The sequence below is a fragment of the Typopeltis vanoorti genome, chromosome 8 (genome assembly GCF_054136105.1).
Source record: "Typopeltis vanoorti isolate ZY-2024b chromosome 8, IOZ_Tvanoo_1.0, whole genome shotgun sequence".
Classification (NCBI taxonomy): Eukaryota; Metazoa; Arthropoda; class Arachnida; order Uropygi; family Thelyphonidae; genus Typopeltis; species Typopeltis vanoorti.
In genome coordinates this window covers 15,645,531-15,672,758 of record NC_143556.1, presented here as the reverse complement: position 1 = coordinate 15,672,758, position 27,228 = coordinate 15,645,531, and the positions used below count along the sequence as shown (strand labels likewise).

Genomic DNA, 27,228 nt, shown 5'->3' with positions numbered 1-27,228 from the left:
CAGAGGGTAGTGTGAATGCTCCATAAAGGAGTTACTCGTAGAAGAAATTACTTGACATAAAATTGCCAATTTCCTAACTCAAGGAAAAACAAAACAAAACTGCCTTCTCCCTTTACTTTAATAACTTATCATCGAGTGAGTCTCTTGCACTGTGCCCAGTGTATTTCCATTTCTTTATGTTCTTTCACTCTAAATCCAAGGATTTAGAGTGAAAGAACATATTGTTACATGTACACCATTCCTTGAGGAATGGTGTACATGTAACAATACAACAATACAAATTCTAACGATTTTTTTTTTTTTAATTTTCTGTTGCATACCAGACATTTCTCAAATGAGTTTCTGTTCAGGGCAGTTTAAATAACGATGTCTCCTTTAATTTAGAAAAACCGGGATTCGAATTCCGTCCAAGAATCGAAGATCGTTTATAAGGTATTTCCAACTGAAGATCAGTTAACAGGTCTCATTAAGGGGTAGATATTTTTCCCTTCCGGTAATAACTCGATCCCTCCTACAAAATGGACAACCTTGCTGGAGTAGTGAGACACACCAGTTTCATGACAAATTACTGTAGAAACTTGGATTGATCAACCAGCTTTATTTATTTAGCTTCGGAAACTATTAATTCGGGTACATAGTCATTAAATCAGTGGTAATGAAAAAAAAATTGTTTGCATAACACTCATGAACAAAATCCCACGTGCATAAAGTATAAAACCTACACATTACATTGTGTTAGAGTTTTGGACTATAAGATGGCAACAATTGTCAGTTGTCTCTTCTTCTCTTCTTTGGTTGTAGCTATCTGTGATTGGTGGAGATTGAACTAGCCACTAAGAACTAAAATGAACTAGCTTACTTCCTATGGGAGAATAAAAGGCGTTAACAGATTAATTATAATACTTGGGAGTAGCAGCGGCTCATGGCTTGAAATCGTGGGGGTGCTGCAACTTTCGAAATATACATACACACTGTAAGTACAGTGTATGTATTTGGATAAAATATCAGAATTATGCTAAAAATTTAAAAAAAAATTAAACATGAAAATATATAGATTTTTATCGATAAATTATTATAGTTTAGTATAATTCAAAATTACTTAAAAATAAAATCCATTCTTGTTTTGAGCGAAAAGGTCAATAAATTTTTCCTTGATGTTTGTGACTGTTGAAGAATTTTTTCTTCGTTGAAATCATCGCAAGTGCATTTAACCTATCCTGATTCATAGTGCTCCTCAGAAATGTTTTTATTCTCTTTAATGTTGAAAAACAGCGTTCAGGCTCTGATGTAGTCATAGGAATTGTCAAGAGAATTTTTATCAAACACGATAAGCAATACGAACATAGCCCCTTACAAACTTGCGCAAACTGCATATAAACATACACAACAGTGGACCTGCGCGACGGACAGTGCTGCATTACGCTAATTGCTCGCATCTCACTATGATGCATATGTATGCTTGCGTGCGTAGCAATATGATACTGAGGTAAACACAATGCTGCTAGCATCCTTGGCCCTCCTAAGTGCTACAAGATGGATTTTTATTATTTTTTATACAAAATAAGAGAATTAGAGCCTGTGTTGCTCAGTGGATGTGGCGTTTACCAACCACGGCGCTTGGCCGCACGAAGGAAGACTTGGTTTCGAGTCTAGTCGGCGACTAGAGGAAATTTTTCTATTTTTCTAAGCCTTTTTTCGACCGGTTCCCGAGTTAGTCGATCTCTTGCACGGGCAAGCAGGTTTTTCCTCCCGGAAACTCGGGTTTTTCGTCCTGTAAACTCAAGAAAATCGACCGTAGAACCCACATTATTTCAGACATTAAATATATTGTGTTAGGGTTAGGGAATACGAGATGGCGGCACATTGGAGCCGTCTCTCTTCACTGAGCACCGCTTAATTAGTGATAGCCTTGGGCCATCTATCTCTGATTGGTACCAGTGGAGATTGAACTGCCCACTCAGTCTCCAAAAGTTAGATAGGGCTAAATGGCCTCGCCTACTCCCCGTATACGGGAATAAAAAGGCGTTAGCTGATTTTTTTTTTTGAATAAGAGAATTGTATATGTTGATGATAAAATTAAATATTACTATATTACTAGCAAATATAAATAAATTAATAAATAGTGCCATGTACGAGCAACCCCTTCTTGGGAGACTTGTAAGCATCCCAAAAATATTGCTAATTTTCATGCCAAATGTATATGCTAACTTTTATACAATTTAAAATTAAAAATAGTCGAGACCTGCATTAGATTTGTTTAGGAATACATCACATGCATAAAGCTAAAGCGCTAAGGTATCTGATTAGGATATCTGATTAGGATACCATTTTTCTGTTCTTCAACTCTAACTGCCGGCTTATAACGTAAATACAGATTATGTATTGTTCTGTATAATGTTCCATTTAATTTAGAATTTTGAACAGATTTTATCCTGGCCTTGCCATATGTGCCTTTTTGAGATCTACAAACTTTAAATACAGATCCTTGTCAGGACCAGCTCTACCGACGGTGCAAGACGTGCATTTAAATGGGGCAGGAAGGTTTTTTGGGGCGAAAAATTGGCATAAACTATATACGAAAAATAAATATAAAAGGGAAGGGGTGACAAAATTCCTAGGGATGGCCCTGATCTTTGTTTTTCACAATTTAGTTATGTAAATGTAAAGTTGAAATTTAATCTTAATTGGCCTAAACCCAGCTTGTTCTCCGTTTCTGTTCAATTTTTCTTACTCTAAGAATGCTTGCATAAATCTTAGTATAAAACTTACTGTTTTATTTCCCTTTTGATAAACTGGAACTATGAAACCTCAAATCACCTGCCATTTGACCTGAATTATGCAGTATAGCTCCCTGCAAGTTATACCTCCATATTTGATTTGAGCAATTCACGCTAAACACGCTGTTTCCACATTTCAGGGTTTTACAGCTTTTTCTACCACATGTATTAATGCATATACTCATAATTGCATTCCTCCTTATCATTGGCTCAACATAATGTGTGCGTCCTGGCTTTCAGAAACTTTTGTCAGTCTTCCTTATTCAATGTCAAACTGCTCCAATTTTTGACTCCTAAAATCTTAATATCTTGCATCACTCATCTTAGGTCTTCCAATTTTTATTTTCTCTTCTGGCTTAGCACTAAACATTTTAACTATTCTATTATTCTATTACTAACCATGCGTTTAATGTGTCCAGCCCAGCATGTTTTTTTATGTACTTATGAATGTCTGGCTTATTAAATAATCTGTACAGTTCATGGTTATATCTTTTCTTCCACACACCATTGTACTGCTCCAAAATATATGACATGAAACTCTTCTTTCAAACAGACCTAACAATCTTTTATCTGCCATTGATCCCAGTTTTCAGTGGCATAATTTAACACTGGTCGGTGGGGACTTTCTACATCATTATCTTTGTTTTTCTTCACATCAGATGTGTGATATTAGGTGTTTCCGTTTCCTAAGTCCATAGCTGCATCTATTTGAGGAAAGAATACGCTTCTGAATCTCCATATTTTGATATCATTTTTACAATTAATTTGATCCCAAATATATAAAACTATGTGCAATTTCAATTTGAGAATGATGATCAAAAATCTTCCTAGTTGGCATATACTCAGGTTTTTTTTTTTTTTTCTTGGTTAAATCTGCAAATTCATCTTCTTTGCTGCCTTTTCTAAACTGATGAAAGTTTCTTTCATTACCTTTTCGTGTCCTTCCTATAATATTGATATCGTCTGCATATGCCATAATTTGTAATTTGTAAAAAATAGTTCCCCTTGTTAATGCCACACATCTGAAAACCTTTTCAAGTGCTATGTATGTTAAACAGGCATTCCTCTTCTGCTGTAGAATGTGTTCTACCCGTTGTCACAGTGCATACCTCACTAGTCTTGCAGTAATTACTCCAGATATCAGATCACCTTTATTATCTGATTCCTTTTACAACACCCTTTCCTCTATTTCTTAAGCTTTTATCCAGAATTCATAAAATATATTCTTACCAGTCTTCCCATTTCTATTTCGGTATTTTTACACATCCTTAGTTCTTACATTTTCCCGATATTTCCTTACAGTACCTGTTGACTTACTTGCTAAGAACGTTCAATGAACTTTTTCCAGGACTGTTTAACTTGGTTCCACCAATGAACTATGCGGATTTTCCGTGAAGACATCACTACCCTCTAGTTCAATGTTAAGTTGGCCGATAAGAGACCTAGTTTGGGTTCCTATTCAAAACGTTTTTGAATATTTTGTATTCATTATATTATATATATTTATATATTTTATATATATATATATATATATATATATATATACACACACACACACCTTTGTGAAAAAGGTAACAAAGATAATGCAGACTCCTCGTTACTGCTACATGTCTTATAAAGTTAATTGGTCCCAATGGATTAAGAGAAAAGGATAGTACAGTAATACGTTGCATAACGTGGTTGATAGGTGCCAAAAAGTTCCGTGTTATGCAAAACCGCGCTGTTATAGACTGGTCTCCAAAACCGATGGAAAAACACTATTTCTGGATTACAGCCGCAACTTCGGACGAATCTGCTTTTAGCAATTTGTATATCTGATAACTGACGATTTCCAGTAGAAATTGGTTACATATTCAAATTTTCGAATGGCGTGCAAATGTCACGTGGTATCGCTTTATATAAAAGGCTGCTCTAAGTGAATTGTTTGAAAGCTGTTTTTGTAAAGAAATGAAATGGCAAACCCGGATGTTTCGTAATTTCACAAAGACGTCATTTAGTTTCACGTGGGGAAGAATTATTGGAAAGCTTGAAGGCATTACTGATATTGCCATCTCACATAACGTTGTACAACCCAACGCTTCAAAACAATGCATTCCAGCCTATTTGCTAAGATTTGTTTATGCGCTACCACAGAGCATGAACACATTTTTGGTTATAACAGAAAAACTTAATCGACACACCACAGGTGAGCTTGTGATTTGGCTTCATTCAAGCACTCAACAAACTGATTAGACGTCTGCGACAAATACGCCCGAAGGGCCCTGCAGTCTTAAATCCCTCAATCAACCGTTCATTGCAGGGTACGTTTTCAGTGGTGTTGTAACCATAAAAATTGGGCAAGACACAAATAGGCTAAATGTATTCTTTACAGATGAGAATCGTTTCAGTCTTTCCTCCAAATCTAGATAATCTGGCTTGAAAGTGGTGCTGCTTACCATTGGGAGAATATTCTTGAATATTTATGCTGGTTCTGAGGTCATCGTGTAAAGAGGCATTATGCTTAATGGACGCAAAGAATTCGTTTTTATGGATGACAATACCCAGGCCCGGCTGGTGGCGTGTGCGAAGTGCGCAATATACACAGGTGCATAAAAGATGTCAAAATATATATATATGTATATATGAGTTTAAACGAACAACCAATGGAACATATAATTATGAATGTACGTCGTCTTCCGTTCGGACCCCTTCAAATCTTCCCAGAAACGAACAAATAAATTCTGAAATTGTATCCTGGACCTGATTATATCACATATCACTGTAATTTTTGATTAAAATTTATGAAAATATACTTAAAATAATTATTCTTTATTTATTGATGTATCAACTATCATAAATCAACTTGTGATTGTTGACTTCCGTGTAAAAAAAAAAAAAAACATTTGTATAAGCAGGACTAATCCGTAGGTAACATACTGTAAAGCAGTTTTCATATCCTGTTCGTTTTATTCACACTTATTCAAAAAAAACTTTTTTTGGAAAATTAATCGCGCACACAGAAAAAATACTAGGCGCCGGTAATACCACATTGTACGAGCAGTGGACATTTCTGGAGATCCAGGATATTAATCAGGAGTGGCTAGCACACTCCCCAGATTTCAACTCCCATAAAATACATTTGGAACGCAATAACGAGATGCATTGCTGCTCGAAATTCCCGTCAACAAACAAGGCCTTGCTCTGGAGAAAGAGTAGGCCAGTTTGGTACAACGTTGTGAGAGCTGCATTGCAGTTAGGGATGGGCATATTCCATACCGAAATCTCTCTTCAGTTTTCTGTAGGTACCGTACCTTAGGAAATTTGTAACTATTGCCAAAAACGTACTGTAATTTAATTTATACGAAACTTATAACATTTTTTGTGTAATATAACTTATTAGTGTGCTGGCAATAAATTTAAGTCCATATTTGGCTGTAGTTAGGAAATTTGTTTCATATACAGGTAAAAATGTAGTTCGCCCTTAGCCTCTGGACCTTGTCATGTTCCACACAGTATTGGTGAGAAAAAAGATTATGCATGCCTACTGCAAGCTCAGAAATACTAATATGCACAGAAAAAAAATAAAGCAAAAAAAAAAAGTAAAATATTTTTGTCCACATAAATGCCAAATGGTCTTTTGAAATGTTTACTGGTGGTAAATTTTCCTTCTGTACTAAAGTGTGCAATGGCATCTTAGCCACAAACAAACCCGTTTTGTCATTAAAAATCAGTTAATCCTTGTAGACTCCTTTTCAATCACTTCTTACTTACCTTATTGGGAAATTTTGTACTAGTAGCATCAACACTGCACTTCCATCTACAATTTGAATCTTATGAAGTCCAGGGGGTGCAATGGGACTCTTCCCCCCAAAAAGGAAAAAAAAAACCTAGAAAATTTTCCAAAATCTTTTCCTAATTAACATATATAAAAAAAATGAATTTTATGTCATGGCTTCGATTTCTATACTACTTATGAATTAGTGGTCACATAAGGTGAGAATACCCTATAGCTCTCAGGAATCATGACAACTGTGAAGTAATGCTCGGGCAGACCGAGCGCTACTTCGTTTGCCTGAGCCACCATAGATCATGGGTTTCATGTGTTGGTGATCACTGCAGGTGGTTAGGCATAGGTCGTATGCAATGCAGTGTGAATTCTCAAATACCCCCCCCCCCCCCCTATTAAATTCTGAGTGTGCTACTGGGAGCCCCATATGCTTTTTAGTTATAAAACCAGCCATGAGTTACTGAAAAAGTTTCACCATCTCTATTTTCTTCTTCACCTTATTACCTTACAGACACATTGCTTTGTCTTGAATTATCATCCAACTTAAAATTTTTTCTGATTGCAGTCATACTGTTGACGTTCCATATTATCCATTGCAGAACTTCTGTTTATCAATAATTTTTGTCATAAAATTGTGTGGCTATTCTACATTTCTTGATTTTAACTTTCTGATGACTCCTTTGTCATGCTATTTTAGCATCTGACAGTCTTTTTCATAATGCTTTATGATTAAGTTTTTGTTCTGGTGTTAGCTATTTATGTTCACAAGCTTTATTGCATTTCATCTTCCCACTCATAATTGGATATAAAATGATACTTGTATGTAATAAATAAGTCTAGAGAATACCAAAAGATAAGTTGTTGCTCTTCTTTATCTAATCTTGATTATCAGTACAAAATATTGATATATTCAAGCCTTTAATCTACTGGACAACGGCTAACTCTAGATCTTTAAGCACTTTGTCACTCACACTCCAATCCCATTGAGCTTGTAGTGATGATAACAAATGAACCTTTCGCTTCATAAAAGTCATGAAGTCAACATACCATACTGAACAAACAGAAGGAATGGAACTCTTCTCAGAGATTTGAATTTATCTAAACAAGAATCTGAACTGCTTGGACCATCTGTGATAGAACTTAATTTTTAAAAAGTAAAATATTTTTTGAAAGAGAATAGAATTTATTACTGTGATGATATAGTTGCAGTTGCCTTTATGTAAAAATGCTCAACTGAAGGATTGCTACTTTGGACGTTTCCTAAACTAGCTTAAAGGGAGTTTTACTTAATAGTAACTTGCCAGTTCACAGTTAGCCAAGTGGTTAGCCTATCTGCTCTCCAAACAGGCTGCATATTCAAATTCTGCTGTGGCATGGATGTTTGGCTTTGTGTCCACTTCCAACCAACATATTGCATGTCTGAAATAGCTTGAAAAAAATCCATGTTTAGTCTTCTAGAAGAGAGTTTCCACATTATATAAAATTAATAATAATAAAAATTTTAGTGCATCAATGGAGCTAACATACTATAGGTTTGCAATCTGTCATGGGCAGGAATCACAAAAAAAAATCCATATGCAAGTGAAAACTTGTTACCTTGCTAAAAAGATTTCACAAGCATAGAGAACATAAAACAAGCCTCTTGCCAAAAATATTAAACACCTGCATTTCCATACCCAACTGCAAGATTTTCAAAACTTTAGTAAGTATAACTTGGACATCAAACTAAAGTAGCAGTAAAGATGTTGCCTCCCACAAAAATAGAATTAGAAGCCTGGAAATTTCTGGCAACAGTAAAAACCTGTAAAACAATGGACTTGGGCAATGTTCAGAAATTTCCAGGCTTCTAGTTCTATTTTTGAAAGAGGTGACATCTTTAGTTTGATGTCCAATATCTGGAGGGGAAATTTCCCATAACACTGAAATTTTATCAAGCTATGCAAACTACAAAAAACTCTACAGGATCAGCATTTCTTCGGATATTCCATTTTTTTTTTTTTTTATTTGTAATGAAATTGGTCTAGTGAGAATTGCTGGTAATTTGCATTTTTTACATACATTTTTTACAGCTTTGTAAGATGATATGCAAAGCTGTTGAATAACTGAAGCCAATCAATCATCACAGGTTTATTTTCTTGAAATACATATTTAGCCAACTTTCTGAGCCAATTCCTTAGCTCTAGCCTTTTCTAACTTAGCAATACGAGCAGCAGACTTGGAACCCAAAAGGCCTCCACCCCAGTGACGACGAATCTGCAAGAGCAACAAAATAAATTAATGCTTTTGAACAATTTTATTTTTATACATAAAAAAATGCCACTGATTACCACATGCTTAGTTTCACAGATGGGTTATCAGGTGATCAAATTGGTGGATGATAACCACATCCACCAATTTGCAAATAATTTTTTTTATGAAATTAAATGCATCCATTTATTTTAACCTTCTCTTTTCAAAAAAGCATTCTAGTACTCAAAATTTATAAAGTTGACAACCATGAAATCACAGAAATATTCAAGTGATTGTAAAAAGGCATAAAAACTGAAAATATTAAGCTTAACTTGGTTTCACCTGAAGGAAAATCGAATATGTGCTATGGTAACATTTAGTAAATATTAGCAGTTAGTGACACTAATACCAAATACACTACCATATCATCTCTACCTGTTTCCTAACTTGAAGCACAATTTTGTGCTGCCTCCTTTATAAAAAAAAACAGAACCTCAATAAACACAATTTGAATGTCAGTTTTTAGAAAGCAATCATTTCATATAATATAAATACCATTTATCCTGCACAAATTCTAATATTCAATGTAAGCATGAAGCAACAAAAAATGACATACTGATAACTTTGCAGCTCTCCAAACAGTTCAAATATCTATAGATTACTAATCATCTTTGTGCAGATGTGAAGTCTAATATTTTCAAACTAAACTACCATCTAGTGGTATTTAATACCAAGGTTTTGCTTTTCCTCTGCAAGGTATAGATAGCACACTTCAACCACAACCTACATCAGTTCAACTCCTAGATTACATTCAGATATTAACCTGTTGGTCAAGAAGCACATCCAGAGCTACTAAGAGATGATCAATGAAACTAAGCAGAGGATTTCATTACTGCAATGCTCAACCATAAGCATTTTTCACATTTCTGAGGTTTATTCTTGGTCAATGCAATCATGCAAATTATCTGGTGTGATATCTATACCTCTGAAAGAATGTTTTCAGTCCCTCTCAGGTCCAATTTGAAAAGTATGCAAGTTTTTTTGTCTCTGAATGAGAAAGACCTGTGAAAAAATGAATAGGTCTATGAAAGGACCTTGTATTATTAGCTCTACTGTCTGGGAAATATGAAATATAATATAGCTACTGTTAAGGTGAGACAAACAGCTGACAAAATCATGAGAATAAATCGAACATTATACAGAGCAATACACAATCTATATTTTAGTTGTAGGTCAGCATTTAGAATTGAAGGATCTCCACTCTTATTCATCATCTATATGGATTACATTATGAAAGTGGCATCAAGCCTGATATTAGCATCAGAGAAGTGAAACTTAGCTCTTTGCTCTATGCAGATAATGTACTCCTAAGCCTATGTAGTGCAAGTTCTCCAGGATTAACTAACTAAATTGAATAACAGCTGTAACAAATTTGGCATGAAAATCAGCAATAAAAAGACCAAAACTATGAAAATAGGCAGGGGCATAGAAAACTTACACTGTATTCTATAGAATAACGAAAATATTTCAGCTATTTTAGTAGTGAATATAGCAAGTTAAATCTAGAAATAAACAACAGAATCAGCAAAGCTAATATGGTGGGTGAACAGCTGAGTAAATTTATATGGAATATGAGAGAAATTAGCCAAAACACCAAACTAACAGTATACAAGACTGTTCAAGCCGTTACGGATCTGAGTTCGGTTGGAAATAAAACAGCTGATCAAAAGACTAGAGACCACAGGTGAAGGTGCTGAAGAAAATTAGGAGAGTGAACCGATGGCATTAATGCCAGAATCATTAAAAATGAAGACATCAGGAAGGAACTTGACTGTTTGCATTCAAGAATGCATGAGCAGGGCTGATCTAAGGTGATATGGTCACTTAAACAAAATGGAAGAGCAGGGGTTAGCAAGACAAGCGTTTGATGTCAAGATGGCAGGAAAAAGACCTAAAGGAAAGAAGAACAAGGTCTAGGTGGATTGATTCAGTCAGAAGTCACTTAGATTGAATATGCAAACTTAATCATGAATTGCTGTCGATATTAGCCTGAACACCTCTCGAAGGTGCATATCAGGAAATTGATGATACAAAACTATTATAGCTTCCACACCAAGTAATCAAGGATGCTGGATAGTATCCACAGAGAATGCATGTCCAAGGACTAGGTTTTATGACCATTTCCACTGCATTGTTTATGCACACATTAATCCTGTATTGCGTCTTGATGCTTCTGTAACAGAAAATACTGGAATACTTAACTATTATTTTGTTCCTCATTATGTGGCCATTCCAAGAAACTGAAGATGAAGACAATTTTATTCCATTTTTAAGAAAACCATTCCGGTCAAATGGGATAAGACGAAATATTAAAATGTGTACATTCATATTAAAAGTATATAAGTGTTGAATACCACTACTTCAATTGTTTCTACAAAACTCAGATTTCCAATGATGTTATACCTCTAGTGAGCAGTTTCCATATAAAGAAAAACACTGAGAATTCTGGAACTGCATACTGAAAAGCACACCTTGTTATCTCAATGTCTTTTCACTTAACATATCAAATTAGTTATACTATGATTAAAATAACTGATTTGGTCAGTCTGGTTAAAGTGCAAATAAAAAATTTTAGCAATCACATCTCAGTGAATATACAACATCAAGACAATTACAAAGATGCATTTCTTTAACCTTACATTAATAGTCACAGATATGCACAAAAATACTCAAACAATAACTTAAAAGTTGCCCTTCATGCCACTAAAAATTACCCGTTTGGTGTTAAGATCATCTAAACAGCTTGTGCTCTGCTCAAGCAACCAGGAATGCACAAAATTTTCTGTGAATGCAGCATGTATTATGTTGGACAGGCTGGAAGAAATCCAGCTCAAAGGACATATGAAAAATGTGGAGAAAAAGTAAGTACATAAATCAAGATTAGATTTCAAAAATCAATTACTTTGGTAACTCACAGAAAAGCTATATATTGAATTCAACAACTATGTTGCAGATTTAAAGTGGCAGAAATGCTAAGATGTCCAAAATCCAATGTAATAAAGACCAAGGTCTCATCCTGAACCATATTTGCTTGGCAAATATGGTTCAGGATGAGAACTCTATATATCGATGAATTATTTAATATATCAAACTCTACATATCGATGAATTAGGCTATGTCATCTCAAACAATGAGCCGCACCTGACATATGATGTGAAATATAACATCTCATGATGCTATATTCCACATCATTTGGTTTAAGTTCGTTCATTGTACCACAGTTACTATTTTAGAAATCGTTAAGATCTTTTTTTTTTTAATATTGTAATTTAATCTGAAGGAGTACATAAAATGTACACAACTAGTAATTAAAGTCTATTTGTGATTTTACCTGATAGTGATAAACAATTTTTCTAAATCACTAAAAAAACAAACGTACTAACCACAGTGATAAGTTTTAATACGTAAATATTTCATCCAAAATATCTTCGGGCATCCTCAGTACAGTAATTCAAACAATACTAGGAATAACATACGGTTAGGGTGCATGATTACAATGGAATTACTTGGGAATATTTACGTATTAAAACTTATCACTGTGGTTAGCACGTATGTTTTTTAGTGATGAATTCACCACAGGTTTCATTGTATAAAAAATTTTCTAAATATACCTAGTTTTTTTAATAAAAGGAACAAATGTGGGAACATACCTCATCATAGCGTTCATTGAAATTAGTCCTCACAGTTTCTACCAACTTATTTAGAGCAGTTCTGTCCTCCCTGCAACATATTTAGGATATATATATAACAGCTTCTATGCATTACTAATTACACAAATTATGAAATCCTTCACATTATTCTATGGGCACACTTACATGAAATACATCAAATGATGTCATACCAAAATAAATGCAAATTGAAATTAATTTTATCATTTATTACAAAAGGATGTGTAGGAAGAGATTTACGTAATCATTCAGGATTTTATATATAAATTTCCATTATTTGAGTTACTCACCAAAAGAAATTTTCAAAAATTACATTCAAATAATACAATCTCCAATTAAGTTAGATTATCTCATTTTTTGGCTCAATAGCTTATCACAGCCAAGTAACTTGGCTTGCAGGAGACTGTCCCAAATATGGGAAGCTTGCATTCTAAGAACATTGGCCCAACAGCCAAGACAACCCAATTTAGCCCACTAGGAATCGAGGTCCTCGATTCCTAAAGGCACCTTTAGGAATCGAGGACCAACTTCGGTTGTTTTCTTCAGCCATATTTGCTTAGTTAACATTAGTGCCTGCATGCACATATTTTGTGATCCCTGAAGATGGTAATGTAACATTACCAAAATATAGGAAGTATTAATTAAAATTTTTAATTAATAGTCTAGTATATGTTGTCTTTCCCTAAAATCTGACAGTTATGTATTACCAATGTATAAGTTAAGAATGTTGAAACATGTGTTCATTCCTGGTTCAGAATACAAGTAAAGGATTAAGTGGAAGTGACCATCACATTGCAAAGAATATTATGAACAAAACTTTCAAAAAGAATTAAAGTTGGGCAGCTTTTACAGATAAATTAGACATCCAAACTATCCAAATTGAAAAAAAAAAAAAAATGAAACTTTGAAAACAAGAACAAAAGTCTCATTGGCAAACTAAGAAGAAAACATTTGCAACATTACATTCAAAGCTTTCCTCTAGGACAGGAGTATCAAACTGGCGGCCCCCGACGCCTCAAGGAAAGATTTTTAAAAAAGGATGATTTGCTGTTTTAAGGATACTTGTGACATAAGACTGAATGATAAATGCACATAAACACAAGAAATATTTCCAGACCGAAATATTTGGTTATTTAAATATCTTTCTTGTGTTTACGTGCATTTATCATTCAAAAAGGACGATTGCTTTTTATAATAAAACAGAAATACCGTATTTATTCGAATATAACTCTCACCCCTATACCCTGATTTTACTTTATGAAAAAATAAATTAAAAAGTTTTGCATGTACCGTACGTTGCACATGAAAATAAAGTTTAACTACTTTCACGTCAGAACAATAACTCTCTCCCCACGGTAAACAACATGCCTTCCCCAACTGCAATTAGAGACAACTGGTATAAAAACGACACTAACTATGAATCACATGTCCCCTCCACATTAACCATGCTGTTTAGACTTAAGCAAAACCATATTTCACTGGCAAACAGTCTAAAATCTATTGTTTTTAGTTATGTGTGTGTGTGAGTGCCCCACTAATTCAGCTGCAATAAAATTCGTAAACGTGTTAAAACTAGAACATATAGAGTGAATGTTGTTAAGACAGTTTCAGATATTATGGAATTTGGTTGAAGAGAATCGGCTTGACTGTGTTTTGGTAACGTGATCTTTTGTTAATACCACACCAATCATATCCACATTTTCATAGCCGTTCTATCTCTATTGGCCTACCATTACTGCCTATTTCACATTCTGCTTTCATTTATCAGACATTCGTGAAGGGTGTTCATTGTGTATCTAAAATCTTGTAAATTACTTGTAATTTTTACTTGGAATAATGGGAAAGAAGATGACACTATTTGGATATATGACTTTGACAATGCACACGAGGAAACCGCTCTGGAGGCCGGAAGTAGCTATAACGAAGAGGAGATTCTTGGTAAGCCATCCCCATTTTCAGTTTTTTTCAGTTTCTTTCCTGAAAACTTTAGTTTCTAAAAATCCTCGCATATATCTCACACCATGATTATGCTTTAATTTTAGCTTTAATATTTTTAATTATTAAATTAAATTAAAATCAAAATTTAATTAATTTAATTTTCAATTAAGCTTTTAGCTTTACTTTTGGGGAAAAAAGTGCGAGTTACATTCGAATAAATACAACATCGATTTATTCGTTTTCATGACATTTATAGTTACAATATGGATGCAACGACCTGCTATAATATAATTGCAATAATAAAAATTTATGTCGCAATTTCAATGTTAGATCCGATCCTAATCAGTCGTAAACTATATTTATGCTTTCATTGTTAATTTACAGCACGCTGCTGGTAGCGTACTGAAAAAGTTGAATTCTATTGGCTACCAGCTGTTCACGTGATGCGCAGCATATGCACTCATGGGAATTCAGCAATGAGTTTATAATTGCCTGCTACAGTCAATAAGTGATCTTGTGCCAAATACGATTCAACGACACTCTAGCAGTGAGAGAATCCCTTTTATTATTTTTTATTTTCAATAGTATCGTGCACTGGTCTACAGTTTTGTGCAGTTTTATTCAAAAATTTTTATAACTAAATTGTTAATAATATTAATGCTATATTTATTCACCGAGGCAATGTCGTTTTCCAAGCCAACAAGAAAAAGAAAAATTGCTGATGAGGAGAAAATTTCAAGAAAATGGGAATAAAATTACTTCTGCACTGAAACAAAGGACAAAATTGTGTGCATTATTTGAAACAAAACAATTAGTGTCGCCAAAGAATATGATATAAAAAGGGACTACGATAAAATTCACGCTTTGAGGGTAAACTGAGAAAAGAAAAATTAAGAAGTATGAAGAATTCACTTCAAAGTCAAGTATTTTCAAAAATTATGAAAGATAATGAATCAGCAGTGAGAGCCAGTTATGAAACCAGTCATTTATTGGCAAAACATTCCAAACCTTTTAGTGACGGTTCCTTGGTTAAGGAATATATGATAAAAGCAGTCGAAAACGTATGTCCCAAAAATGTGCAAGTATTTCGCGATATTTCTTTATCTAAAAATACTGTGATTGAAAGAATAACCAAAATGGCAGATAATCTGCGTGACCAGAAATATCCGCAAAACGTACAGTGCTTTTCAATTGCACTTGACGAAAGTTTTGATATTCACGATGTGGCTCAAGTTGCTTTGTTTCTTTGGGCTTGTCACGACAATATGAATATTACTGAAGAGTTCTTGGAAATGATTTCCATTCGTGGAACCACTACAGGGGATGACATTTTTGACGCCGTGTGGGACATTTTTGAAAAATATCAACTTCCTCTGAACAGGCTCATAGCAGTGACAACCGATGGTGCTCCAGCAATGACAGGCAAAAATAAAGGTTTTGTGTCAACACTTGCAGCAAAGTTAAAGGAAATGTATCCAGACATTCCAAAACTACAATCTTTCCATTGCATTATTCATCAGCAGGTTCTGTGCTCCAAAATGTTGGAAATGAGCAGCGTACTTAAGCCTGTGACAAATACCGTGAACTTCATCCGATCCAGAGGCCTCAATCACCACCAGTTTGCACAATTTCTAAGACTTGGAGAGTGAATTTGAAGGGCTACCTTATCACACAGAGATTCGTTGATTATCTTGTCATAAGGTTCAAAAGAGCTTTTTTTTTTTTTACTTTTAAAGATCAAATTGTTCCTAGAAATGAAAAATCATGATGTTGCATTTCTTAATGATCAGACATGGGTACAAGATCTGGCATTCTTAGTTGATATTACAGGACATTTGAATGATTTAAATGTCAAACTTCAGGGAAAAGATCAGTTAATAACACACATGTATTATGCACTGGCAAGTTTTAGATGCAAGTTAATTTTGTTTCAAAATCATTTAAAAGAGAATATTCTAAATTACTTTTCTATGTGTGAGCAGTTGAACAATAAGAATCCAAGTTTTACCTTTTCTTAATATTGTCCCAAACTAGAAAAGATAAAAGAAGAATTTGATAGGCAATTTAAGATTTCAAGGAGCAAGAAGAAGTTTTTTCCCTTTTTACAGATCCTTTTTCCTTTAATTTCAAAAACGCTCCTATTTGTATTCAAATGGAACTTATTGATTTCCAAAATGATTCCATTCTAAAAGCAAAATACCAAGAAGTTGGTGTACCAAAAATATACAGTTATTTAGGTCAAAAATATCCGGAAATAAAAAAGTATATGCAGCAAATATTCTGTTATTTTGGAAGCACCTATTTATGTGAACAATTATTCTCATGTATGAAAGGTAACAAAACAGCCTACAGATCAAGATTAACTGACGTCAACCTTTCTGCCATAATGAAGGTAATATGCTCACAATCTTTGAGTCCAAATTTTGACAGGCTGATTAATAATAAACGTTGTCAAGTGTCGGGAAGAAAATAAAATACTGAAATTAAATTATAATTATATTATGCAAGTATATATATATATATTTTTTTAAACCCGAAAATATAATTTTTCCCCAAAATATTTTCAGTAACATTTAAAAATTCAAAATATAGCAAACCCCCCCCCCCCCCCCCAGGCAAAAAAAAAAAAAAAAAATATATATATATACAGGGTGTTCGGGATAAATTTGACATATTTATAATTAATTATATTTTTCCGTAAGTTACATGTATTAACACACACTTCTCTTCATTTAAAAGTTTGGACCCTTCTTCATTCATATACAAGATGTCAGAAAGGATGGATAGCTGGAACCCACCTGAATCATGGAAGAGAATAACTTGTATCATGATGATTCGTGCCCGCCATCAAAATAAGGATATTACGACTGCTGCCCAATGCTCCCTGAATACAGTAAAAACAATCAGGCATGAACTAGAGACTTGCAATGGTGACTACGAGGATGTAGCAAGAAGAAAGATCCCTAGCAGACGATCTGATTGCGTTCGTACAGCAGAATTCCTCGCAAATCTGCAGGAACAGGTGTTGAAGAACCCTGGCATTGGAATTCGGGCTTTGTTCGTGGAGTTGCTAACTGTAGTCAAGCCCTGGATAACAAGGGTAGCCAATGGTAGGCCGTATGTATGGCAGCAGGATTCGGCCCCTTGCCACACCTCTGGGAAAAGTCAAAAATGGTTGTCTGAAAATTTCTACGACTTCACCAGTCCAAATGTTTGGCCTCCAAACTCCCCAGACCTTAACCCCATGGATTATTTTGTATGGGGCGCAGTTGAAAAAGACACCAATCGCACTTCCAGTAATACAAAAGCCCAGTTAATGGATAAAATTAAAACAGTTTTTGCGGCCCTTCCCAGGGAGACTGTAGCATCAGCTTGTTCGAGGTTCCGAAGCAGAATTGAAGCTGTGATCGATGCTAATGGTGGTTATTTTGAGTAAATCTTGTTGATAGTATTGTAATTAACTCTGCCTGTAATGTTTTTTTGTCAATTCATTAAATTTAATAGATACAAAGAAGATTTTCTTTTTCCTTACGAAACTGTCAAATTTATCCCGAACACCCTGTATATACACATATAAGTATTTTATTTCAACGCAAACACAAAAAATTTCAAACAGCAGGCTATGTAAATTTTTGTGATGGTTATTAATGAGAGTTCATACTTTTTTTAGAATATATAAATATTTGATTTATTTAAATAAAATTTAATTTCGTTTTAATTTGGATTATATGCAATCTATTGTAAATATTAATATAATAAAAAATATTCTTTATATTCTTTTTTTTTGAGTTGTCATAATCATTATAATATTATTTTATGTAATGCTTAGAATAAATAAAATTGTTATTAATTTTCCAATTTATTTATACTCATTTTTCACTTCCCTTCGATTCTAATTAGTGCAGGTTTTTTTAGTCAAAAATTTTTTGTGACCCACTTGAGAAAGTTTTATAGCAAATGGCCTGCAGTCCAATTTGAGTTTGGCACTCCTGCTCTAGGGTACAGCTTGAGATTGCAGATCCATTTCATTCTCATCGTATTTGTTCTTCAAACCTTTTCAACGCTTCCCATGCTGCTGGTAACTGATACCACAGAACCAAAGATAGCATTCTCTTGAGCTTGTCATAATTTCCAGCTTTGCAGTTCAGCATAATTGGCTACTAGACAGGTTAGGCATGGCATGATCAGTGTCTCCAACTTGTAGCAAAGTGGTCACATCCTGAACTGAAACACTTTCTAACACTCTTTTGTCAAGTTTGCTTTTCACATGCTGACTGAGAGTTGTCTTGCAACTGCTCAATCAATTCTTTGTTCTTAAGCGTTTCTTCTGCTACCCTATCAATATTTGGATAATTTAAGTTACCTATAATAATTACTCATCAGGGAAATTTGGTAATACTTCAATCCCAGAATCACTATGGCTATTAGCAACTCTATATTTCATCCTGTTAGCCTCCACTCCACACCGGACAGTTCTCAAACTCACTGCTATACAGGGCATTATTACCAGTATTATTTTAATGAGTTTATTCAGTGGACTCAAGACATCTAATACCACATCAGCCGCCCCCCCCCTTTCCTATCTCTTCTGTCATTCCTAAAAATATTATACCGTCCAGTTACTACATACAACTGACAATCAGGTTTCACTAATACCAACAAATTTTAGGCTGCAACATATTCACCAGGGTTCTTAAGGGTCAAAGCTGTATAACTGAGAGGAGACCTCTACATAGCCTTTAAAGGAATGTGGAGAACCGACCAGGGCTTCTGACCCAATGTCCAATCCTCACCTTCTCGTGGTGCACCCTGTTAGGTATCTTCCTGGATACAGAACGAACGAGGTGGGCTGACAATTTGGGATTTAGCCGACCAAATTGTATTCTTATTGGCTTAAACCAAAATACAAAATTATGGTACAACATGACAAAATTTCATGCCGACTGGGGCACTGTCCAGTTAAACAAGGCCCATGTTGTTTTCGCCAGGAACCAGGGCAAACAGCAAAAAGTCAGCTACTGGAACAAATCTGAAAACACATCCCAACTCAATATAACCAAAATTGAAGATTGGTACTATCAACATAAACCCGAATGGCAAAGAAATGCAGCTAGCTGAGGAATTAGATAGGTACCAGATTGACATAATAATTGAGCAATAAATACAAAATGTTATATTCAGGCAATGACAAGCAAAGAAAAGGAGTAGCCATAGTATTCAACACTAAATACGAGGCTAATCTTCTTGAATGGCAGTCAATTTCAAGTAGAGTGATGTGAGCAAATATAGAATGGGGAACTGGACAATGAGACTTATTTGTGCCTATGGTCCCACAGAAGGTTGTTTGTTTATTTTTTTTAAAGTTTATTTGTGCTCTTAGAGAATACAGAGACAAATGTAAGAAAGCTAAACACTGTAAAACTAGCTAAACAAAAGCCATGGGAACACTTTGGTAAGAATTCTTCAACAACCTCTGGAGGTTATTGAAGAAGTTCAGAAATGCAGGAAAGATGCTGTAAAAGGAATTAGAGATGATAAAGGTGATATGAAAACAGGAGAAAAAGATATCCTTGAAGTATGGAGTAATTACTTCGAAAAATTGCTAAATGAAACTAGCAGTGATGACAACAGTAATAAAAAACACTGACCAGGAATACATATCCATGCTTGAAATAGCCATCAAAAGTCTGAAATGTAGAAAGGCAACTGGAGTAGATGATATTAGACCAGAAACGCTGTATGGAGGTAAAACAGTTTTACAGTGGCTACGCCGCATAGTTCAGAGGGCCTGGACAGAAGGAGGAATTCTAGATGGAGTAGAGCTCTCATACTACCTATATATAAAAAAGGAAATAAAACTGATTTGAAAATTACAGAGGTATTTCTCTACTGAGTGTTCTTGGTAAGATTTATGCCAGTATACTTGAGAAACAGTTGAGAAGGATTGTGGAAGAGAAGCTTGGTGAGGAACAAGCTGGATTCAGGCCAAATAGAGGCTGTCAGGCTCAGACTTTCACTTTACGACAGAAAGTGAGATATCATGGGAATATAACAAAGATCTGTATTTAAGTTTTGTCGATTTGGAAAAGGCATATGACAAGGTGCCAAGAGAGAAGCTATTCAATAAGCTACAGTTATATGGTGTTAATGGGGCATTATATCAAGCAATACATAGTCTTTATTTCAGTTGTAAGTCAGCAGTTAAAATTGAAAAGGTACAGGGGTTTAATGTTAAATCTGGTGTCAGACAATGATTTACATTATCACCTTTGTTATTCATTATCTATATGGCTTACATTATGAAGGAAAGTGGTATTAAACCTGATATCAAAATTGGAGATGTTAATGTCAGCTCCTTGCTTTATGCGGATGATGTTATACTTCTAAATAAATCTGCTACAAGTCTGCAAGATTCCCTGACTAAATTGAATAGCTGTTGTAATAGATATGGTATGAAGGTCAGCAATAAGAAGACAAAGATAATGAAAATAGGCAGAAGCATTGAAAATATCAGCTGCATTGTGAATGGAGAACCTATAGAACAAGTAAAACATTTCAGCTACTTAGGTACGATTTTTAATAAAGATGGTAAATTAAATATGGAAATAGACAACAGAATTAACAAAGCTGGTATGGTAGGAAGTCAACGGAATAAATTTATATGGAATAAGAGAGAAATTAGTCAAAACACTAAATTAGCTGTATACAAGACAGTGTTCAAACCAATTTTAACTTATGGATCTGAGAGCTGGGTCAGAAATAAAACACTTGACCAAAGACTAGAGACTGCAGATATGAGAGTCCTGAGAAAGATTAGGGGCATGAACAGATGGCATCAATGGCAATATCATATTAAAAAACGAGGATATTAGGAAAGAACTTGATATTGTGAGCATCCAGGAATGCGTTAGCAGAGCTAATCTCAGGTGGTATGGTCACTTAAACAGAATGGGCGAGGAAAGATTAGTGAAACAAGTGTTCTCTGCCAGGTTGGCAGGAAAAAGACCCAGAGGAAGACCAAGATATAGGTAGATTGATATGGTAAAAAGTGCCTTAGAAGATAGATATATAAATATAAGAACTGACAATGTTGTAGCTTTGACAGGTAACAGACTGATTTAGCAGAAATTGTAGGTAGGAAGTTAGTAATGATGTGAATTTTTCATGTAGTACTATCATATCCTGTACACCCCTTGAGGGTAAATGTCAGGAATTTGATGATAACATATTCACCAAAGTAACAAACTAACTACTTATTTTTTAATACTCCTTGTATTTGCACATAGGCATAAATAACCTTGCTTTTTCTCATACTTAAATCTACACTCTGCTTGACCCAGTTGGGCAAGTTTTTTCCCCGTCCACAGACATGTTCATAATGCTGGAACCCAGGTGTAGTCCATCCTTTCAACAGATTCATAACCATGCTCATTGGTATTATATATATACTGAACATCCTAAATAATCTCTACGCACCTGATGTCAAATCCAGTCAGGAGCAAGCAATCTATAAGAGCCCTCTAACTTATTACTATCATAACTCAGTAATAAACTAGCAGAAATATAAGATCTGATAATGTTGGACAGATAACCAATTAATTTAAAGGAAAATTGATCGGAAGTTAGTAATAGTGTAGCTTTAACGTAGTTAAAGCTACACTATTACTAACTTCCTGTACACCTGATGTAGATCGGAATTTGATACTTCTACCCAGTTTGTTTTGATGATTTTTCAGTTAACCATTCTTTTTTGATTATGTTGCTGACAATATTATGCTTTTAATTTCCTGCCATTTATACCCATGTCAGTGGTGTTCAACCTTTTTGACTACACGAGCTACTTTTCTATAAAAAGTTATTTGCCGATCTCCTCTCTTATATATAAGTTATTTAGCGATTTACACTCTTATATAGATCACGTTCCCCCAACCTGATATCTGATTACGCACAAATAAACAACTAAAAACTTTATGTGTATTTAAAAATTTATTTATCACTTTTAATTATTTTAATACAACAAAATATATATATATATTGGAATAAAATATTTATTTCTTTATTACAACAGATTGATTATAAACTCACAAGTTACAGGAAATGCTGGTTGATTAAAAAAAAAAAGTTAATGTGAAATTTGGCATTGTTTGGACCTCAGCAATATTTTCATAGTCAAGTTGATATGAAGAAGCGGCCAATCGCAGACAATCATCCAAATGATGATTTGTAATCAAAAATCTTAATTGATTTTTTGACGGTCATATTTGAAAAAGCGGGTTCTGACAAGAATGTCGTCCGAAACACGACAGAATTTTTCGCGCAATATCAGTTAATATTGAGAGTTTTTTGTGTGCATACTTCCAAATGACTTCATTGTTTATTGATTTTAAATGTAAACTATTCTGAATGTTTATTATCTCAAGTTCTACTTCAGCTCGGTTTATATCAAACAGCACACTAATTTTATTTGAAATTTATGTGATATTAGTTTTCTTGAAATGGATTATTGATAAAAGATACAATCATTTCAGTTTTATTAACATCTTTAAATCTTGAATTTATTTGTTCCTCAATTAATTCTATTTCACGAATAAATTCTTTTAAATCATAGTGAAGCATTTCTTGAATTTGTTCAAAAAATTTTAATAAATATGGGAGGTGTCTAAATTCGTGGTCATTTATATTTTTCTTTAATAAAAGTAAGTATTGTTGGAAAGTTTTTATTGAACTTAACATGTCAATTAAATTTTTATCTCGACCTTGTAACTCTAAATTTAAATTGCTTATTTTCGTACAGAAGTGTAACAACCATCTTTTATCACTCGGTTGTGGATAAATATCTCCTTTTTCATCAAGAAAATTTTTTATATCGTTAATTAATACAAGAAATCTTTCTAAAAAATTGACTTCTGCTGAGCCCGTGAACATTATTGTACACCAGAAGTTCCCTATCATTATCTGCCTGTAATTTAAATAACAAGCGTTGCAGGGCTTTTCCTCGAACAGAATTTACAATTTTAAATGTAATATCCAAAACATCTTTGCGTTTAATCTTTTACTACACAGTAGTTGTTGGTGAACACAGTGGTACGTTAAAAAATGTGGATATTTGTTATCGTTTTTACATAATGAAATGAAGCCTGATTTATTACCTATCATTGCAGGAGCACCATCAGTAATAATAGACACAAGTTTAAAAAGCAGAAGTTTGTGTTGTTTCACAAATTCATCAAATGCCGAAAAAATGTCTTCTCCCCTAGTCCTTCCAATAATGGTATAATTTCCAAAAGTTCTTCTTTACTTGAATAATCCTGAAATACTATGCATGCGAATAAATACCATTAACTGAGCAATATCAGTGAAGTCGTTTGATTCATCAAATTGTAATGAAAACGCAACACATTGGTGAATGTCTGACATTAACCTTGCCTGGAAACTTTTCTCAAGCAATTGGAACTCTTCCTTTCAGCAATTTGAAACCTTGTCTGTGGACTAGAAGTAGTCTCTCTCTCTAGCGGAGTCTCGAACCGAGAAGCTCCTTTCTGGAAGCAGGAAACCTCTCTCAAGCAACGTGGCTCCAGGCTGTCTCTCTGACGGAGACTCTGGACCGGGCGGCCTCCTCTCTGACAGCAATTCTGGAACCGGGACCCCTTCTGCTTGCTTCAGTCCCTTTTTATTAGGCCTCCTCTGAGACGAAGTATGGCAACCCCCAAAGAATCGGTATGAGTCTTTCATCTTAAGTTTCAAGTTCGGCACACCTTTTGTTCTCCTCCGCTTTCTTTTGATTGTAAGTTGCTGGCCATCGGAAAGTTGTTTGAACTCTTTCTGATTGACTTCGGAGATGTTTACACTTAGAGCCTACAAGCCTTTCTCACAAGTTTCAATAACAATCTTTCTAATGCCACCATGTATAGCTTCAGTGACAAAAACATTGCCTTTGTTTTTAACACTCTAACATATTCTTATTAAAGCAGTATATACAGTTAGCTTCAAAAGAGTTATTTACAAAAACATCTAATACAAACAAAGTTTATTTTTTTTTTTACAATATTCATATAGGACTTAAGTAAACAATCGATGTAATGTGCTTTGGAATATTTAATATTTAAGCTACAATCGAGTTTTTACACTTTGCTTATAATCGTATTCACTCGGCTCGCTGTTTGACTTCCACTGATCCAAATTAATTCATTTACCTGGACTTATAAGAAAATTACTGATTTGACAATTTTAACGAAAAATAAATAAACACTTAAAGCAAATTAAAAATAACACAAAATAATGATAAATAAAATATGTTTTCAGTTTTAATTAAATTTGTAAGGAGGAATACACGAGAGATTGACCAAAAATCGCTCCACGATCGATGGGTTGAACACCCCTGCCCTATGTTATATCTTTATAACCACTCATTTTCTCTAACAGATTACAGATACTGACTATAGCATTTATAACATACTTGTTCACTAAAACAATGAAAAAGGGCTAACCAATTCCCACAGGCAGAATGCTGTTCTAAAGAGAATTCACTATAACAAAATTCTGTGGTAACCTACAAATTTACTCAGTCACCTGTAGTACAATTCTAGGTGATACTTTCATCTTCTGTTATTCTTAATCAATCTGCCTGCATCTTTACATTCTTTTATAGTACAATGTCTGTATTTGATCCTCATCATTAAATAGTATCTCACCTGTGCAGAAACTGATATTATTACAAGTAAATCATATCGTTTTAATCATAAAATGACCAACTTGATTTCAGGTCCTATCAAGAAAGCACTAAGTTGCCTTTCTACACAAATTATGTACTGCTAAGTCAAGTTTAATAGTGAAATTAGTGTAAGTCTATTATTGTTACTACTTTTTATGAAAGTTTTCTACTTTGTCAATCTAGTGTTTCTCTTCCTATCTTTGCACAAAAGTTCCTCTCAGCATGCTTATTAATGTGGATAATCAGAGGGGTGGTAGTACAAGTAGAATAACATTCAATGTGTGTGTGTGTGTTTCTCAAGAATAGCAGTTCCTATTGCAGGAGTTCATTATTATCCAATATTTTTTGGAGTACACAAATGATTTTGAATGTAAAGCATTTTAATGCTCTAAAATCAACTGAGTGCAAACTGCAAAATTTCATAAAAAATTTTGTAATTTCTATTCAGCTATATTCAACATTAATATTTAGTTAAGTTTTTTTTGTTCCTGATAAAAGCCAAACACATGAAAATTAAAACAGATTCTATACTTACGAATTTACGTTTGTAATAGCCAGGCAAGAACAAGTTTTTCTTCTAGCAACACGACCAAGCCGAGACTTATTTTTTACAATGCAGTAAGGAACTCCCATTTTTCGACACAAGGAAGGCATAAAAAGAACCAACTAAATAAGCAAAAAATAAATAATCCAGAGTACTTAAACGATACATTATTAACAATAAAAAAATTTAGTTTGTTTAGCATTGTAAAAATCATTTATAATCTACATAGTTAAGGATGATCAGGTAGAACAAAATTTTCATTATCATGAAATAAAACAAGATCTTGAAATATAATACCTAAAAAAATCTTTGAATGCAGAGCAAAAGCCAAGGGTTTTTAAATGGTGTTACAAATAACAATAAAATTTTTCAGTATCATGCTTAACCAGTTTAACAAATGTTCCTCTTTAGTGAGTTTTAACTTATTCTCCAAACACGAGTTTTTCTTCTGATCAACTGTGTAACAAATGCAAAATCTTATCTGCTGTAGAATGCTGCTCATACATTTGGTTTGTCTACAGACTGTTTATAGAATAAAGCTCCTTTGCATCAGGATCATGGTAAGTGATCAGTTCCACTGCATTCTTAAGTCCCTTGAAATATACTGCAATCAGCTGGCATTTTCATTTTAACTAAACTCACCAAATGAATATGTATTCCTCTTCAATTAATAAATCTTGTCTAATGCTGTTCTTGATGCAACTTTCCACTTCATGTATTTTTTAAGAATTGCATTAAATGATCTTTCATCCTGGTCATGGTACTACTGTACTAGGAAACTCAAATGTACATTTGAGTTAAGAAAATCTTTAAAACAGTTTCCTGGTGGTATTTTGCAAATTAGTTTTTCGTGAATGTGCTTCTACAAATGTCAAAGAATTTGGCATCAGTTAGAAAGCAACATTACATTAACCAATCTAAATTGTCAATTATTGCAAGTAGTCATAACAACTGATTTGGTATGTCATGTAATATTAAGTAGAGTAAGAAGTCTACTTTCTGTCAATTCCACATGCAGAACAGGCAATGGCTTGGATATATAGTCAACACATAACTAGGAAGACTTTACTGCTATATTGAAGAATACAGTAGTAAAGTAGTTCCACAGGTCAGCCATCACATCATGCCTGGGAGAGTTAGTGTAGCAGTATGGAGGAAGTACTGTTGAGGCTACAATTAGACTGGAGTCAGGAACATTTCCTTTGTGGGAATGATGATGGTAAGTCATTAACATAAACGTTGCACTCCATCACTTGTATACATCAAATCCTGTCTGTTATTCGTGAACTTAGCTGGCATCCTCTATAACTATAGTTTCCCTTAAACATTCTAACTATATTCTGCTTTTATTTCCTCCCATAAGAAAGGTGGAACATGTACATTTATGAGGGTTGTTTAATAAAAAGTTTGGTAAATTTCCAATAGATGGCGACACAATTCGTTCATTCATAAAATGTGTCGACATGCATCATCTTTTCCATGACCGCTGACAAAATTTTAGCCATGTGCAATGTGTAGTTCTTGTTTGGCAAACA

At 34.1% G+C, this 27,228-nt stretch overlaps 1 protein-coding gene across 1 annotated transcript in view; it reads right to left on the bottom strand.

Moving 5' to 3' along the window:
* Window positions 1-8,655: 8,655 nt before the first annotated feature.
* RpL7A (ribosomal protein L7A) overlaps window positions 8,656-27,228 on the bottom strand; it is a 68,218-nt gene continuing 49,645 nt past the window's right edge. Inside the window, exons 5-7 of the mRNA XM_090396530.1 lie at window positions 25,685-25,815; window positions 12,483-12,552; window positions 8,656-8,796 (exon numbers count right to left, since the gene is read on the bottom strand). Of these exons, the coding sequence (XP_090252656.1) occupies window positions 8,692-8,796; window positions 12,483-12,552; window positions 25,685-25,815 (306 nt within the window). The 3' untranslated portion in view covers window positions 8,656-8,691. The remainder of the gene's footprint in view (window positions 8,797-12,482; window positions 12,553-25,684; window positions 25,816-27,228) is intronic.